Raw genomic sequence first — 14,504 nt, 5'->3', positions numbered from 1 at the left:
TCCCTGAGGCCGGTGTATAAAGCTGTTCTTTCATGTCAGCCGTTCAGAATGTTCCTTGAATAGATTCATTGACGATTCAAACAGAAATCTGAACAAAGGTTCTTGTTTCTGAGAAGCAAATGAGTACATTTTGCAAAGATTGCAAATTACTGTGGTGCCAAGAAAATACTTGTTCATTGAGTGGAAAACCCAAATTCCACAGTGTTGCCATAGCTTGCCCACACTGGGCCACTTTATGTCACTTCTGGAGTGCTCAGAAACATCCAAGGGCCATTATGGTGATTAAGAATGTAGTTCTGGGCAGACCTGGGCCACTTCAATTTCTGGCAGGAACAGAGTGTTATAAAACAGCTTTAAACGTTTCTGCGGACGTTTTGATAACTATCATCAAACTAGATATGATGTTAAAAGAATATTTGTATTAAGCATGTGAGGTCTGTGTGTTTCTTTTAAACCCCAGTCATTAGTTGGAGGTAGGGAGAGACGTGTATCAGAAATTAATCATTAAAAACAAGGCTATAGTTTCCATTGAAGTGGAAGAATAGAATATTGAATTGCTTTGCCATATCTGTACTAATGCTTAGAAATTAATGCTAATTGCACTTTTAGGCAACTGCAGCTTAAAATTAAAGATGCATTTAATGGCAAGTCAGGGGACGCAGTGGCTCAGTGGCTAACATGCTGAGCTTGTCGATCAGAAAGGTCGGCAGTTCGGCGGTTCGAATCCTTAGCACCGCGTAATGGAGTGAGCTCCTGTTACTTGTCCCAGCTTCTGCCAACCTAGCAGTTCAAAAGCATGTAAAAATGTAAGTAGAAAAATAGGAACCACCTTTGGGTGGTGGGAAGGTAACAGCATTCGGTGCGCCTTTGTCATTTAGTCATGCCGGCCACATGATCACGGAGACGTCTTCGGACAGCGCTGGCTCTTTGGCTTTGAAACGGAGATGAGCACCGCCCCCTAGAGTCGGAAACGACTAGCACATATGTGCGAGGGGAACCTTTACCTTTATGGCAAGTGCCCTTTGATCCTTGAGTCTTTTGTGATTTTTTTGGGAGCGGGGGCGGGGGGCAGGGGAGATAAATTGAAAAAGTATTCATCAGAGTGTTAGTGAAACTGTTCACCAGCTGCTGTTAAGCTGAGATTTCACTTAGAGTCACCTCCTTTGGCTATTACTTCCTTCTGCTTTTATTAAGCACATAGGCAACATTAACTTGCCGGAAAGAAATAGATGTTACAGTATTTGTGTTACCTTGGGAATGAGCTTTCTCACTATAGTTCTGTTCTAGCATATGTCACAACATGGATATGGTTTGCTGCTAGTCAGTATTGTTCCTAACCTTCTGGAGACGTCAACAATCTCCCACGTTGTAACTTTATTCATGTATCTTGATAAAAGCTATTGAAAAGACATGTTTTGCTGGCTTTTTAAAAAAATGCATTGTTCATTTCTGTTTTGTCAAACATTTTGAGGTCTTTGTCAGTGTAACGTAATGTTTCTATCTTGAGTGTACTAATATCTGCAAAGGACTAATTACTTTGATGGATCCACTATATATGTACTAATTTTTTATATAGCTTTATAAGATGAAAGATACGATGCATTAATGCACACCATTTCTTTTTCCGGGGTTGTTTTCCCTTGTATTTTGAATCTTTATATGGTTTTTGAAGGGTAAAATATAGAGAAATATAAGAAAAGGATGACCAATAAAAGCAGCCAAACCTGCCAAGGACCTTGTTATCTATTCTAGAGGAGAAAGGAAAAAAAAATAGGGACATCTTCAGGGGATTGTGCTAATATGATTTCTCCTTCCCTTTGGTCTAGTTCTGGATCGTTGGTGGGGTTCAAAACGCATCGACTACTCTCTCTACTGCCCCGAGGCACTCACGGCCTTTCCCACCATCACCCTGCCTCACCTTTTCCATGCCAGCTATTGGGAAAGTGCTGATGTGGCTGCCTTCATCTTACGCCAGGTGGGCTTTTGCAAGCAAGGTAGAAATTTACATGTGTATGTCCTGTGGAACTGGTTCCTTTAATGGCTTGATTTGACCAGAGGCAACTAAGGGAGCTTCCCTCAAAAGCAGCTTAAAGATGATCTGGGATTGTCTTTCAGGCCATCAATCAAAGAATCACTGTCCCACTGCCAGACTGCTATAGGTATTGCAAGAAAAGAAATTGCATTGCCCGCCTCTCTGGGCAAAAAGGAGAATGAAATAGATTGCTTGCATGCATATGCACCTAGATGCCTCTGTAATGCCTTGTTAAATGCAAAAAGGGGAAGAGTATTTCTCATGAAAAAATAAAGGAAGGAATTTTCTTTCAGTTTTTAAACACCCCATTATTGAGTTGGAAATATATGGGCTCATCTCTTGACCATGTCTGTCATCATGGGATCATAGAAACCTGAAACTTCCTTTGAAATGATGCAGGATCCTTTTTGAAGCGGTCTAAGGTAGAAGGCATAGAAATCTATGCTTTGGTGGCTAAATTTTATCTGTACAGGTCAGGTCTAGATGAGTTCTGAGACTCAGAGTTTAGCTGCTAAATGATGTGCTTAGATTTCCAAATGTCCTACACTTAATTCTTAGCATCTCCATCCAAAAGAGAAAGACTTTTGTTTGAATTCCTGGAGAGCTGAAACAGCACAGTCGTACAGGTAGTCCTCTACTTAAAACAATTCATTTAGTGACTGTTCAAAGCAGTCAGTGGCACTGAAAAAAGTGGCTTATGACCGTTTTTCACCCTTAATGACTGTTGCAGCATCACCATCGTCACGTGATCAACATTCAGCCGTTTGACAGATGGCATGTATTTATAACACTTTGTAGTGTCCTGGGGCCATGTGATTGATCTCTTTTGTGACCTTCCGACAAGCCACAAGGGGAAGCCACTTAACAACTGTGTTGCTAACTGCAGTGATTCACTTAACTGTGGCAAGAAAAGTCCTACAATGAGGCAAAATTCACTTAACAAATATTTTGCTTAGCAACAGAAATTTTGGGCTCAATTGTGGTCCTGTTAAGGATCATCTGTAGAGAATAACCATGGCCCAACTGCCCTAGGTTTTATTCCAGTGCCCCCTTCATAAGACACACGATACACATTCCACTCCATCCTGCTACCAGAATTTCTATTCCTCCTTCCTGTTTTCTAATTTAATAAAATTATAATTATCAGTGGAAATCTTTTAAAAATCATAATGCCTTTAGTATTTCCTCTTTTCTTGAATCACAAATGGGGAAAAAATTGCAGGCAGGAAAACGCTTACAGGGGGGAGGAGGACCCCTGTTTTGCTGCTTTTCTGCATACACCCACACAGTTGTGTTGGTTTCAATATGCATGCAATTTTATGTTTAAAGTTAGATTCTGCTGTGTATAATTGTAGGTGTATTATATACAGTAATTGCACAGTCTGTTATAGGGCATAAAACTGCTGCACAATCTCCCACGGCTCACAGAATTATAGCATTTTGCTTGGCTTTATTTTGAAGCCAACATTTGTTTATAACTCTACAGGTGTTCATGCAGCTATACATTGCAACAACAACCCCTCTACGTACTCCATTATGCTGTGCCTTTTGGCATCGTTGGGTATAATAAAACATCAATGACCTTTAAAACTTTGGCTGCTTCTCCCAAAATTTCAATTTTGTACATTGCTATGTGGCCCTTAATTTTGTATTACCCATTATAGATTAAATGCCACATTCATTAACAAGTGCCAAGTCAGCAAAAATTGCATTTGGAAAAATACCAGGAAGCAGTGCCTCAGAGATAATAGGGATCCCAGCACTATTCTGCCAAGGCTAGCAGAAGCATGGCAAAAGTGCTTGCTTTGTCCGCATTTGCAGCAATCTAGGTGCCGAAAGTTAAGGAATTGTTCCTTTTAAATAATGGCTACATATTAATGGAGGGCGAATCTGTCTTTTTGCCTGATATTTTTCGAGGCCTAGAATTTACAGTCTTTGATTGCAGGTGATTGAGACGGAGCAGCATCAAGTGACCGAGAATGAGGAGAGTTCGATCTACAGCCCAGCATTTCCCCGTGAAAAGTGGCAGCGTAAACGCACACAAGTGAAGATCCGGGTACGAACCTGCTGTGGCTTCCCTCAGCTTTTTTTGGTCTTTTTTGTTTTTGTTTTTTGTAGTTTTCAGGGCATGTGTTGAGGTCTGGCTGAGGTTGCTCTACTGGCTTTGTAGGAAGATACACAATCTGATCCTATTTATTTTCTGCTGATAATGTTCCTGAATCCATCACCAGTGTTGACCTCACATTGTTTGTCTTTAACTCCCCTAAACTTTAGAATAATCATTTTGATTCTGCAGGAATGACAGACATACTGTTGTTGCAGTTCAAAATCTGATTTTACTTAGATAATATTATTTGTATAATATATTAGGTTTTTGTTATTGAATGGGAGAGTTATTTCACTTTCATAACATCTTGAATTTTTCTAAATTCAGGTTTCGGCCCCTCAGCAAGCTGTATGGGATGTAATGGTTATGAGTACTGGCACCCAAAACACAAGCTCTTGGCAAATTAAATGTAGGGTCATATTGCTAAATGTAGGATGAAAATTCATTTACTCATAGTACATAAAAGGTGATAAGCTGCCTTCTCTAGTGGAATATAATGGTTGTTTTGTTAGTAAGGAAAACTCAATACAAGATATCCCTATCAATCCTATGGCAGCTGATTTTATTATTAAAGATAGCATTACATTGTTAATCAAATTGGCACACAACCAAGAAAAAGGAGACCCGTTCAGTCCCACAAACAATAGCAATAGCAATAGCAGTTAGACTTATATACCACTTCATAGGGCTTTCAGCCCTCTCTAAGCAGTTTACAGAGTCAGCATATCGCCCCCAACAACAATCCGGGTCCTCAACGTCCTTCTAAGGCAGTTAGAAAAACAGATAGCTATTATATAGTAAGATTCTCCTGCCCGCTCTAAATAACTCTTCGTTGTTGCATGAGTTCTGTTCATGAGTTGTAATTCAAGGTATTTAAATTCTCCAACCAGCTCTGTTGCAATCTCACTGCAGTCATCCATATCTTGAGAAATTCTCCCTTTGCCCAGTTTTGCAATGATGAGGTTAATAATAACGTCTAGCTTTTTGTTTCTCAGAATGTTACAGCAAACCATCGTGCCAGTGATGCGGTTGTGTGTGAGGGGCGACCCCAAGTTCTTAGTGGGCGCTTCATGTATGGTCCACTTGATGTGGTAACTCTCACTGGAGAGAAGGTAACCAAGGTTTTAATTCTAGGGTTGATTTACCAGGACAAATGACTGCATATTTAAAGCTGAGCCAAGACCATGGGATAGAATGTGGCCGCCAGAGGGATTCTTAGGTTTTTTGGGAAAACCTCCCTAGTTCTTTTGTTTAGGTAACCCAGACAGTTGCCTGGTTGTCAGACCTACCGTAGAACCAGTTTTCAGATCACCTTAATGCGAATTCCTCATTTCTCCAGGGTTAGAGCTGTGTTGAGGCCGTTAATGATATGAGCCTGGAGCTCATCCATAATATGAGCTAGCAGTCTAAAATCAAAGGGGGAGGTGTTGTTTGAAGGAAGCCATTCACATTGAAACTGTGGTAGACAGCAAGTGTATCCTAAGAGCAGGAAATAACTTGCAGGCAAAATGGAGTAGATGTAGTTGGAGTTGTAATATGAAAAGGCCACAGACCCTGGAGAAGGCAAAGAACAGATGTTTTCCAGAAGGACAGAAGTACAAGAAAAAGGTAGTAGAAATTAAGTAAAAGTTTAAAAAAATATAGAATTTTGCCTATCTCCTTCAGAGAAATGAATATGAAAAGCTTATAAGAATATGGATTTTTTAAAAACCAACTTAATGTGGGAGTGAAGGAAGGGTTTGTGTTCTGACAGCTGTAATTTAGCAATTTCAAGGTGTTATTTGGGGCTAGCAATGCAGTATAACAGTACATGCAATGAGGTGAACACCACCCCCTGATCTTTCTTTACAGGTCGATATCTACATCATGGCACAGCCATTGTCAGGGAAATGGGTACATTATGGCACAGAAGTGACAAGTGGTAGCGGGAGGCTTTCTTATACCCTTCCTGAAGAGAAGATGCTGGGCATTGGCATGTACCCTATCCGTATGGTGGTGAGGTGAATGCATGGTAGATCCTTTCCTGTGCTTGATCTTTTGAGCAGCTGCCTCTGTGCCAGATATTATATTGGTTGCCGCACTTGATTGTGGGATGTGATCCTCTGGACCAGAATGGTTCAAATTTGGCCTTGACAACTATTTAGTGCACAGGTTCAATTGTTACAATCCAGTTGCCTGCCAGTGAAAGTAAGCAACTGGTGGCTCTTTAGATGTTGCTGAACTGCAATTCCCAGCAGCCCCGATCAGCATGGCCGATGTGGGGGATGCTTGGAGGTGTACTTCACCACAGGATCTCTGCAGGTTTATAGTTAATAGTTGAACTGCTTGGCTTTTTCCTTCTTTGGTTTTCTACACTATAGGGGGGAAAAACACCCTCACTTGCTTCTATCTTCATGGCTTGTTTGAATGCAGAAGTTGAGCATTTCTGATTCTGACTGTGTAGGAATATTTGCTTTTGGGCTGACACTTTTCTGTCTCTCCACAGAGGGGATCACACCTATGCTGAATGCTTTCTGACAGTGGTAGCTAAGGGCACACCTTGTGTCGTCTTTAGTATTGATGGCTCCTTCACAGCTAGTGTCTCCATTATGGGCAGTGACCCCAAGGTGCGAGCAGGTGCTGTTGATGTGGTAAGGTAAGTGAATACCCCTCCTTAGAGACTCCTTGTATTTCTTTGAACAAACTGATTGACTGTTTCTCTTTCTTAAGGCCTCCAAAATCTGTCCCAGGGCTATAGAGAAATTCTTATATACATTACATTCCTCAACTGAGAAACTCTCTAGTATGTTTCCACATTCTGTAAATCTTTTTCTCCCAATATTTAGCCTAATTAATTTTTTCTATTAAGTGAAAATATTTTTAATAAGTTAACACAGTAACAGAAAAGCTATTTAAAGCACCAATTGGAAATAGTTCTGCTGTTTTCCTTCACACTTGCCAGCTTCCATATTTGTCCTTGCCAACATGCTGTCAAAATGGATTTCTTGGAAGAAGCTTTTGTAAAAGCAACTGGATGTTTTTTTCCACTTTAAAGTAGCATTCTAACCATCCCTGTTCTTTTTATGAAAAGGGAAGAGATAAGCATGTCTGCTCACTTTCTCAGCTTTAATAAACAGTCTGGTAGTTGAATATAGATAGTGTTTTCTATGAATCAGACTGGATTCATACCAACAATATAAGCATTTGTTACAGAATGCAGATTCTTGTTATTGTTTTCAATATCATTGCAGTTAACCCGCATCTATTCTCTGCCTCCCAAGTCCCAGCTGATTGGGAGGGAATAGGGATTTTGCAATAACCTTCCCCTGCCACGCCCACCAAGCCACGCCCACAGAACTGGTAGTTTTTTGAATTACCACTGCGTTGTAGCATCCTCAAGATCACATGATCAAAATTTGGACATTTGGCAAGTGAGTCATATTTATGATGGTTCAGAGTCACCTTCTGACAAGCACAGTCAACGGGGAAGCCAGATTCACTTAACAATTGCAATGATTCATTTAACAACAGTGTCAAGAAAAATCATAAAATGGACCAAAACTCACTTTAACAACTGTCTTGTTTATGGTAGCAATAGAAATTTGGGGCTCAGTTGTGGTTGTAAGTTGAGAAGTGTACCTGTAGTTGCCCTTGCTTGCTATAAGATATGGCTAGTGGCCTTTGAGGGGATTTGTGCAGACTCACAGTGGGAGGAAGATGGGCCACTCAGTAACTCTTCACCTCACAGAAACTTCTGTTGTTCAGTGTCAGTGGAGCCTGAAGGAAAGTTCTAGTGATAACTATTCCCTCCCTGACCTGTTGTGACTTTTCCAGAGGCAACGCATATTTATCATCAGTCTCACCAGTATTCTTTGAACATGCATTGATGGGCCCGTGGTCTGGTGACTCAACAGTGCGTTCTTTAAGGAACTAAGATGCAAAAAATGCTATAAACACAGCATGCCCTTTTCTTAAGCTTTGTCATAATTAGTTCTATCTTCATACTCTGGATAGGGGCAGGCAATTTAGATGTTATAAACCCTTTGCTAGGGTTATGGGAGTGACTAGGGTTGATGGTGCTAAGGAGAAGTAACCTGAAATATTTGGAGAACAATAGGTTTTTAGTTTGTTTTCCAGAGATAATTTATCTTTCCCTCTGCTTTTGTAGGCATTGGCAAGATTCTGGTTTCATGATCATTTACGTGACAGGGCGTCCAGACATGCAGAAGCACAGAGTGGTGGCTTGGCTTACCCAGCATAATTTCCCACATGGCATTGTCTCTTTCTGTGATGGCCTCACGCATGACCCTCTTCGCCAGAAAGCTGCCTTTCTACAGGGCCTTCAGCAAGAGGTACGTAGCCGCTTGTGTTCTTGCACAACCAGGAGAGGCATACAATGGAGATTCTACTCTGGTGTAACTGAGGGGTCTTGTGGAAGAAGCTGGAGAAGTGGAAGCAGGAGAAAGGGAAGTTAGGGAACAATGGTGCTGAAGTGGCATAGTAAAGCCCAACTCTCAGAGGAACAGCTTTCCCTGGTTTTGCTATAACATTCTGCGGGAGAGGCCCCATGGCCTTGCTTATCTGGATGGCATATGGGAGGGAGACTTTTCTCACATACACAAGTCAGGCTGTGTAACTCTGGAGGTGGGTTGGTTCATAATAGATCTGAAGCATGTTAAGTGTAACGTGTAACGTCTGTGTAACAGTGCATTAATTTCACCAGGTCTTGAGTGGCTAATTACTGTTAATATTCATTTTAATTTATGGATTTGGTACTTTATGTATTTTAATTATTATTGCACTTGTGTATTTGAATAGGAAGGGCCTAACATTAATTCTAAAATGTCTTTGTTTATTTCTTGTAGGCAGAGGTCACTATTGTAGCTGCATATGGTTCCACCAAGGACATCTCAGTTTATAGCTCTTTAGGGCTCCCTTCATCCCAGATCTACATTGTGGGTCGGGCTGTGAAGAAACTGCAAAGCCAATGCCAGGTATCGAGTTGGCTCAGCTACTGCCCTTCCCAACTAACAGAGGGACTGAAATGTGCAAGTGCCACATTTTGATAAGCTCTTCCCCACCCGCCCCCGCGCAGAGGCTGTGGCTCATTCAGAAATGGGTGGGCCGGGTAAAAGCAGGCATTAACTGCCTTAATCTTTTTCCCTTGCAGTTCCTTTCAGATGGCTATGTTGCCCATCTAGCCCAGCTGGAAGCGGCATCCCTCGCTCACTCACCGAAGGGAACCACAAGGCCCACCTTGGGCAAAGGCAGTTATGGCTGCCCCGCTCCTGTCGACTTCCTGCGCAAGCAGAGCCAGCTGTTGCGCTCCCGGGGACAAAGCCAGGTGGAACGAGAGGGAACCGGAAGTGCCCAGCCCCGAGCCAAAATCCGGAGTGTCAGTCTGAAGCTGGAGAGTGAGGAGTAAACCCAAGAGGAAAACTCTCTGCATTTTCTTACTTGCAGCAGCTGATGCTCTGATTGGGCCTGTAGAGGCCACAGATGGGAGAGAAAGAAGCTAAAAACACCATGCAGATAGAGAGAGAGGGAGGGAGAGAGAGAGAGAGAGAGGCTCTGCCTTGTCGAGGCCAGAAGCTGGCAGACAGTGCCGCTAGGACGAGGAGGAGAGAGCTTCTGTACAATCCCAAAGAGTTTTCCATTCCCATTGGTCCCGGTTCTTGGCTTCTGTTTGTGGTCTTCACTGACCTACAGTGCAGCCAGTGTTCCTGAACTCATGCCCCCTAGGGATGGGTGGAGGGGAAGGGCGCAATGGGAATCCATTCATATTCTCCCCTTATTTAAACCGTGCTATGTTGTTCGTGAATTCCTTTTTTTTTTTTTTTCAGAATGTGAGGCCTGTTAAGACTGGGTTATATCCATTCTCCCAGCCTGTTCATAGGTGAGGCAGTGGCCCCCATAATTTCTCAAGTCTTCCCACAACCCTGTCCAGTTTAAGGTAGGGTGGATGGTTCAGAAAAAAATGCCTATATCTATATATCTATATATCTCCATATATGGATTCCAGCATGGCCATTTCACTTCCGAGGCTGAGCGCCTTGCTCCAGCCTCTACCTCATCCTGCCTATACCTTGTTGGTCGTTGGATATCTGCATGATACTGCCTTTCTGTGCATGTATTGTGTCCGGAATGAGAGCACAGGAGAGTCAGGTTTAAGGATGAATCTGTACTTCCTTTCTGGACATTTGGGGTGGGTGGGTGGGTGGGGGATTTGCTTCACAGTATCCGAATTGCTGAGAAGTAGAGGCGCGGAAAGAAGAACCCTGCTTTGGAGGACTTAATGGGAGTTTTGCGTTCTTTCAATGTGTTCACAAAACAATAAAATTTAAGAATTAAACATTGTAAATGTCTTGAAGCAGTTGGGATTTCTAGTTCAACATTATTTTAGGTAGAGATGAATGTTCCAAAATAGGAAACTAAATTCTGCCCCACTGATTTAAGTCTGTGTGTGTTTGTGTGTAAAACATTAAAGCAATAGCAAAAGATTGGAATTTAAGGAGGAACTCACTTTCACTTCTCTTTCATTCTCCACTGAAATGGGAAAGGTAACAACCATTCCCAGCCTCCCCATGCATACTGAGAAAAGGAGGGACTTTTCTCTATCAAAGCATATCTAAACTTTGCCCAACCTGGTAGCTGCTGAACTGGGTGTGGTGGAAAAGTGCTTATCTATAATCTGTTTTGCAGTTCCCCAACTGGAATACGAAAAAGAAAAGATAGGTTTAAGTAGTGAAGTCCCAATTTTCCAATGAAATATACAAACATATAGCAAATGTATGATTGTTGTGGTATTGCAAAAGCTGTATTGGAGAAAATTATTAGCAAAATGTAAAATATATCCCCCCCCCTTTTTTAAAGGAAGCTGAGATATAAATTTGTAGAAATTAAATGAGAAACTCAAAAAAATCTCAACCAATGAATTTAGGTACCGCTAAGATGGGATGAATGCTAACTGAAGTAGATGCAGTTGCCAGTACACACACACATTCATGCACATAAAATGCTGTACCATGACACATAAAATCCATGTATAAAATATGCATGGATCAATAATGCAATATTGACTGTCAGCACATTCAACAATAAAAATAACATTTCTTGGCAGAATGTCTGGCAACATATGGCCTTTGTTTTTATGTGCTTGGTTTGCTTTCTCATATTCTAACGTCTGCTTCTTTGTTAGGAAAGCGTGCCATGAGGTTTCATATAAAGAATTCCCAATTTTAGTACAATCTGAAATGATTTCTCTGTTTACTCAGTATGAGATTCATTTAAATGTTTCAGTTTCAAGCAAGGTTAATTGTTTCCCCCTTTGAAACAGTCAACTTTAGCTTGTGTTGTTTGCTTTTTGACATGCTTCTTGGACCTACTATACCTCTGCATACCTTTCCCTAGCATTCTGTACCAATTCTCAGGTAAAGACCTGTTAACCAGGAAGAAAATATGTAGCCAGTCTCCATGAAATAAAATGTAAAAGGTTTTTGAGGGGGAAGGGAACACTGTGACTCACCTTTTCTACTTCACTGCCTGCCTGCCAGTCCCTCATTGTGGTTTCTGATATTCAACCATTTGGGCTCTGAGTCTCTGCAGCATTGCATGATATGATCTTCCAGAGGTCAAATAGTTTTGTTGGCACAACTTTCAGAAAATAAAAAATAAAAAACCCTCAGAAATTAAAGCCAAGAAGCCATGATTCAAGCCATAAACCATGATTTGCAATTAGATGAGCCCCTTATTGGAAGGTAAAATAAGGGATAAGTCCTCATCACAACATTTGCTGCACTACTAATCTATTTCTAGAGCTTGAGCTAATACTAGAACAAGCAAAAGTTCATTCCAATCCTGACATTTTTGGAGATTAAGCAGGTATCCTACTTTCTTCACAGTAATTGTCTCTGAAAACAATCCTATGTTCTTTGTCTCTGGGAAAGGACGGGCAGGTTCATCATTCTCCGGAATCTCAGAAGAGCCATTTCCAATTTTTCCCAAGTAAACTAAATTAGCTCATGCGGCTATAGAAAATTTCTGGAAGCTGTTATTTCTGCTAAAGAAGGTAATAAAAAGAGCTGACCAAACAGAGTTGCCAGGCTTCTGCACCAGGCATATTCACTATTTTATTTTAAATCTTTAAAACTGTTTCCCATTAAAAGTATTAAATTTGGCATAAAGATGCTTAATTGTACTATATAGTGGTTTAAGTGGATTTCTGGTGGAGTCACTGAAAAGTGCAGTTTGATCAAGGAGGCAGTGAATAAAAGGCAGCTAGGATGATGGATTCCAGCCTTATAATTCACATTCATCCTGTATATGAATTTTGTTACCATGAAGAGAAGAATGCAGTTGAAACATTATTAATAGACAACTTGCAGTCCTGGGGCATAGAAAGAGAGAACATCTAATCTTTTAGCAAAATATTCTTTTCCACAAATAATCTCTGAAGTATGGGCAGGTATCAGTATAAAACAGCATAGAATATAGCCTTTATTTCTAGGGAGATTTGCAATCATTCAGGTCACAGTTTTCCCAAAGGTGCTTTTTCCAAAAGGGAACCTGGATTTCGTGTGTGTGTGTGTGTGTGTGTGTGTGTGTGTCTTTGAAAAAGTTTCACTTTTCATCCAAGAATCCTCTTCAGTTCTGAACTAAAGAAGTTTCTTGGTTGAAAAATGAAACGTCCAAAAATAAAAAGTCCACTTGCCTTTTTGTTAAAAGGCACTTTTGGGTCAATATGTCTTATACTTTCAGTGACAGGCTACAGAATGCATTTGGTCTGAATTTCTATAGATTTAGAGATTATAAACGCCGCTCAGTTATTGTCAAATGTGTATCTACTAATTTTAATATATTTGATTTAATTATTAAACCTTGTGTTCTGTATTAAAATTACTAGCTGCCATGAGTGGAAAGGGGATAGAAATCTAAGAAACACAGAGTTTGTGACTAACTAGTTCTGTTATCACATGGGTGGCCAATGTGATTTTTGCATGTTCTCAGTTCCTTTTTCCCTGTGTCTGTCACCTATATTTTTTGTCATTTTTGTTCAGAATATAGCTTCTCCTGATTATTTTATTTACACAAAGGAGAAGTGAAAGCGATGACAAAAAGAGGATCAGGACACCAAGGTTGTCTGAAATTATGTTTCTATTACACATGGGATTTAATATATAGCAGTCATCATTAATATTCAGAGGCAGTCCTCTACCTCTCTTTTTTCTTTTTAAGGAAGAAATGGACTTGGCCCACTAGTTGAGTCAAGTGAGCTGTGCTACAGTGAAATTTGCCTATGTGGGATTTTCAAAGTTTCACTGATCACCCAAGATTTCAACAACACCAATGACAAATGAGGTAAAATATTCTCCCCAGTGCCTACAGGAAACCAGTTGTATCAAGTGCCTGGGTTGGATCATTTTAGTTTGTTTCCCCTCCTACCAGAGGTTTATAGCAGTTATTAGTGTAAAACCCACCAAAGGGTGATCTGTCTCTGAGAAGATTTAAAGAGGCCTCCTTCATGTTTTCTTGTTTCAATGGAACAAAACATGATATCCATCATAGATCCTGTTGCAAGATACAAATTAAGGATAGGTCTATGACCAATACGCCAAGCTGGAGACCCTGAGACACTTGGGTTGAGTGGAACCTTCTAGTTTTTGGGGTGCTTCAAGACAAAACGCCCATGGTCATTCATTGCCTCTGTGGCTCTTATCCCAGTTAGCTGAGGGAGAGAGACTTGTACAACCAGCAAACATAATTGCAGACTGTTGAAAGAACCTTTGCTGGTGGAATTCCTACTGAGTGCAGCAATCTCTTAACTTGACCTTCCACCCAAGCCTGCTGCATCTCGGAGTAATCCAGCTAGCAGAGTTGAAAGAGCTTAACCTCCCCCTTCCCCCCATCAACTAAATCTCTGTTGTGCACCCAGGCCGATGCTTTCATCCAAAATTAAATTCTGGATAATAGGTGTTTTCCAACAACCGATGTGACTATAAAAATAGAAGCTTGGGTTGCAGAGTTAAACAATTGAAATTAAAATAGCACAGGAGGCTCCTTGCTGGATAATTTGAAGAATGTTATACTGTCTTTTTAACTTTCCTGCTACCTCTGAACTTTCTTGCAATGAAACAATTGAAGGTATCCTCAATAGAAATAATAGGCTCTAAAGAGCCTTTTTATCCCTATTATTTTTATCTCATGCTATCAAAAAAAATAAACCAGGCATTTGGTGTTTCTTCATTAGACCTTATGGATTGAATCTTACTTAGTGGCTTGAATGGTTGGGCTTGCTTTTGAATTTTAAAACACAAACCGGAATTGAATCATGTCTTTTGAACCTCAGGTCTCCAAACTGAATCAAATTAAGGCAACTAAGCCACATAA

At 40.7% G+C, this 14,504-nt stretch overlaps 1 protein-coding gene across 4 annotated transcripts in view; it reads left to right on the top strand.

The window, feature by feature from the left end:
- The window catches only part of PITPNM1 (phosphatidylinositol transfer protein membrane associated 1), a 28,964-nt gene extending 18,646 nt beyond the window's left edge, over window positions 1–10,318 (top strand). For all 4 annotated transcript variants that reach the window (XM_014063004.2, XM_014063005.2, XM_014063003.2 and 1 more), the window contains 8 exons: window positions 1,827–1,975; window positions 3,978–4,088; window positions 5,135–5,251; window positions 5,991–6,139; window positions 6,625–6,774; window positions 8,287–8,470; window positions 8,984–9,112; window positions 9,289–10,318. In XM_014063004.2, the coding sequence (XP_013918479.1) occupies window positions 1,827–1,975; window positions 3,978–4,088; window positions 5,135–5,251; window positions 5,991–6,139; window positions 6,625–6,774; window positions 8,287–8,470; window positions 8,984–9,112; window positions 9,289–9,543 (1,244 nt within the window). In that variant the 3' untranslated portion in view covers window positions 9,544–10,318. The remainder of the gene's footprint in view (window positions 1–1,826; window positions 1,976–3,977; window positions 4,089–5,134; window positions 5,252–5,990; window positions 6,140–6,624; window positions 6,775–8,286; window positions 8,471–8,983; window positions 9,113–9,288) is intronic.
- The last annotated feature ends 4,186 nt before the right edge of the window (window positions 10,319–14,504 follow it).

This window comes from Thamnophis sirtalis, unplaced genomic scaffold, assembly GCF_051295495.1.
Source record: "Thamnophis sirtalis isolate CommonGarterSnake01/CBP01778 unplaced genomic scaffold, rThaSir2_p1.2 scaffold_1, whole genome shotgun sequence".
Classification (NCBI taxonomy): Eukaryota; Metazoa; Chordata; class Lepidosauria; order Squamata; family Natricidae; genus Thamnophis; species Thamnophis sirtalis.
Note: the sequence above shows the minus strand (reverse complement) of the source record. Positions and strands in the feature narration are given on the sequence as shown.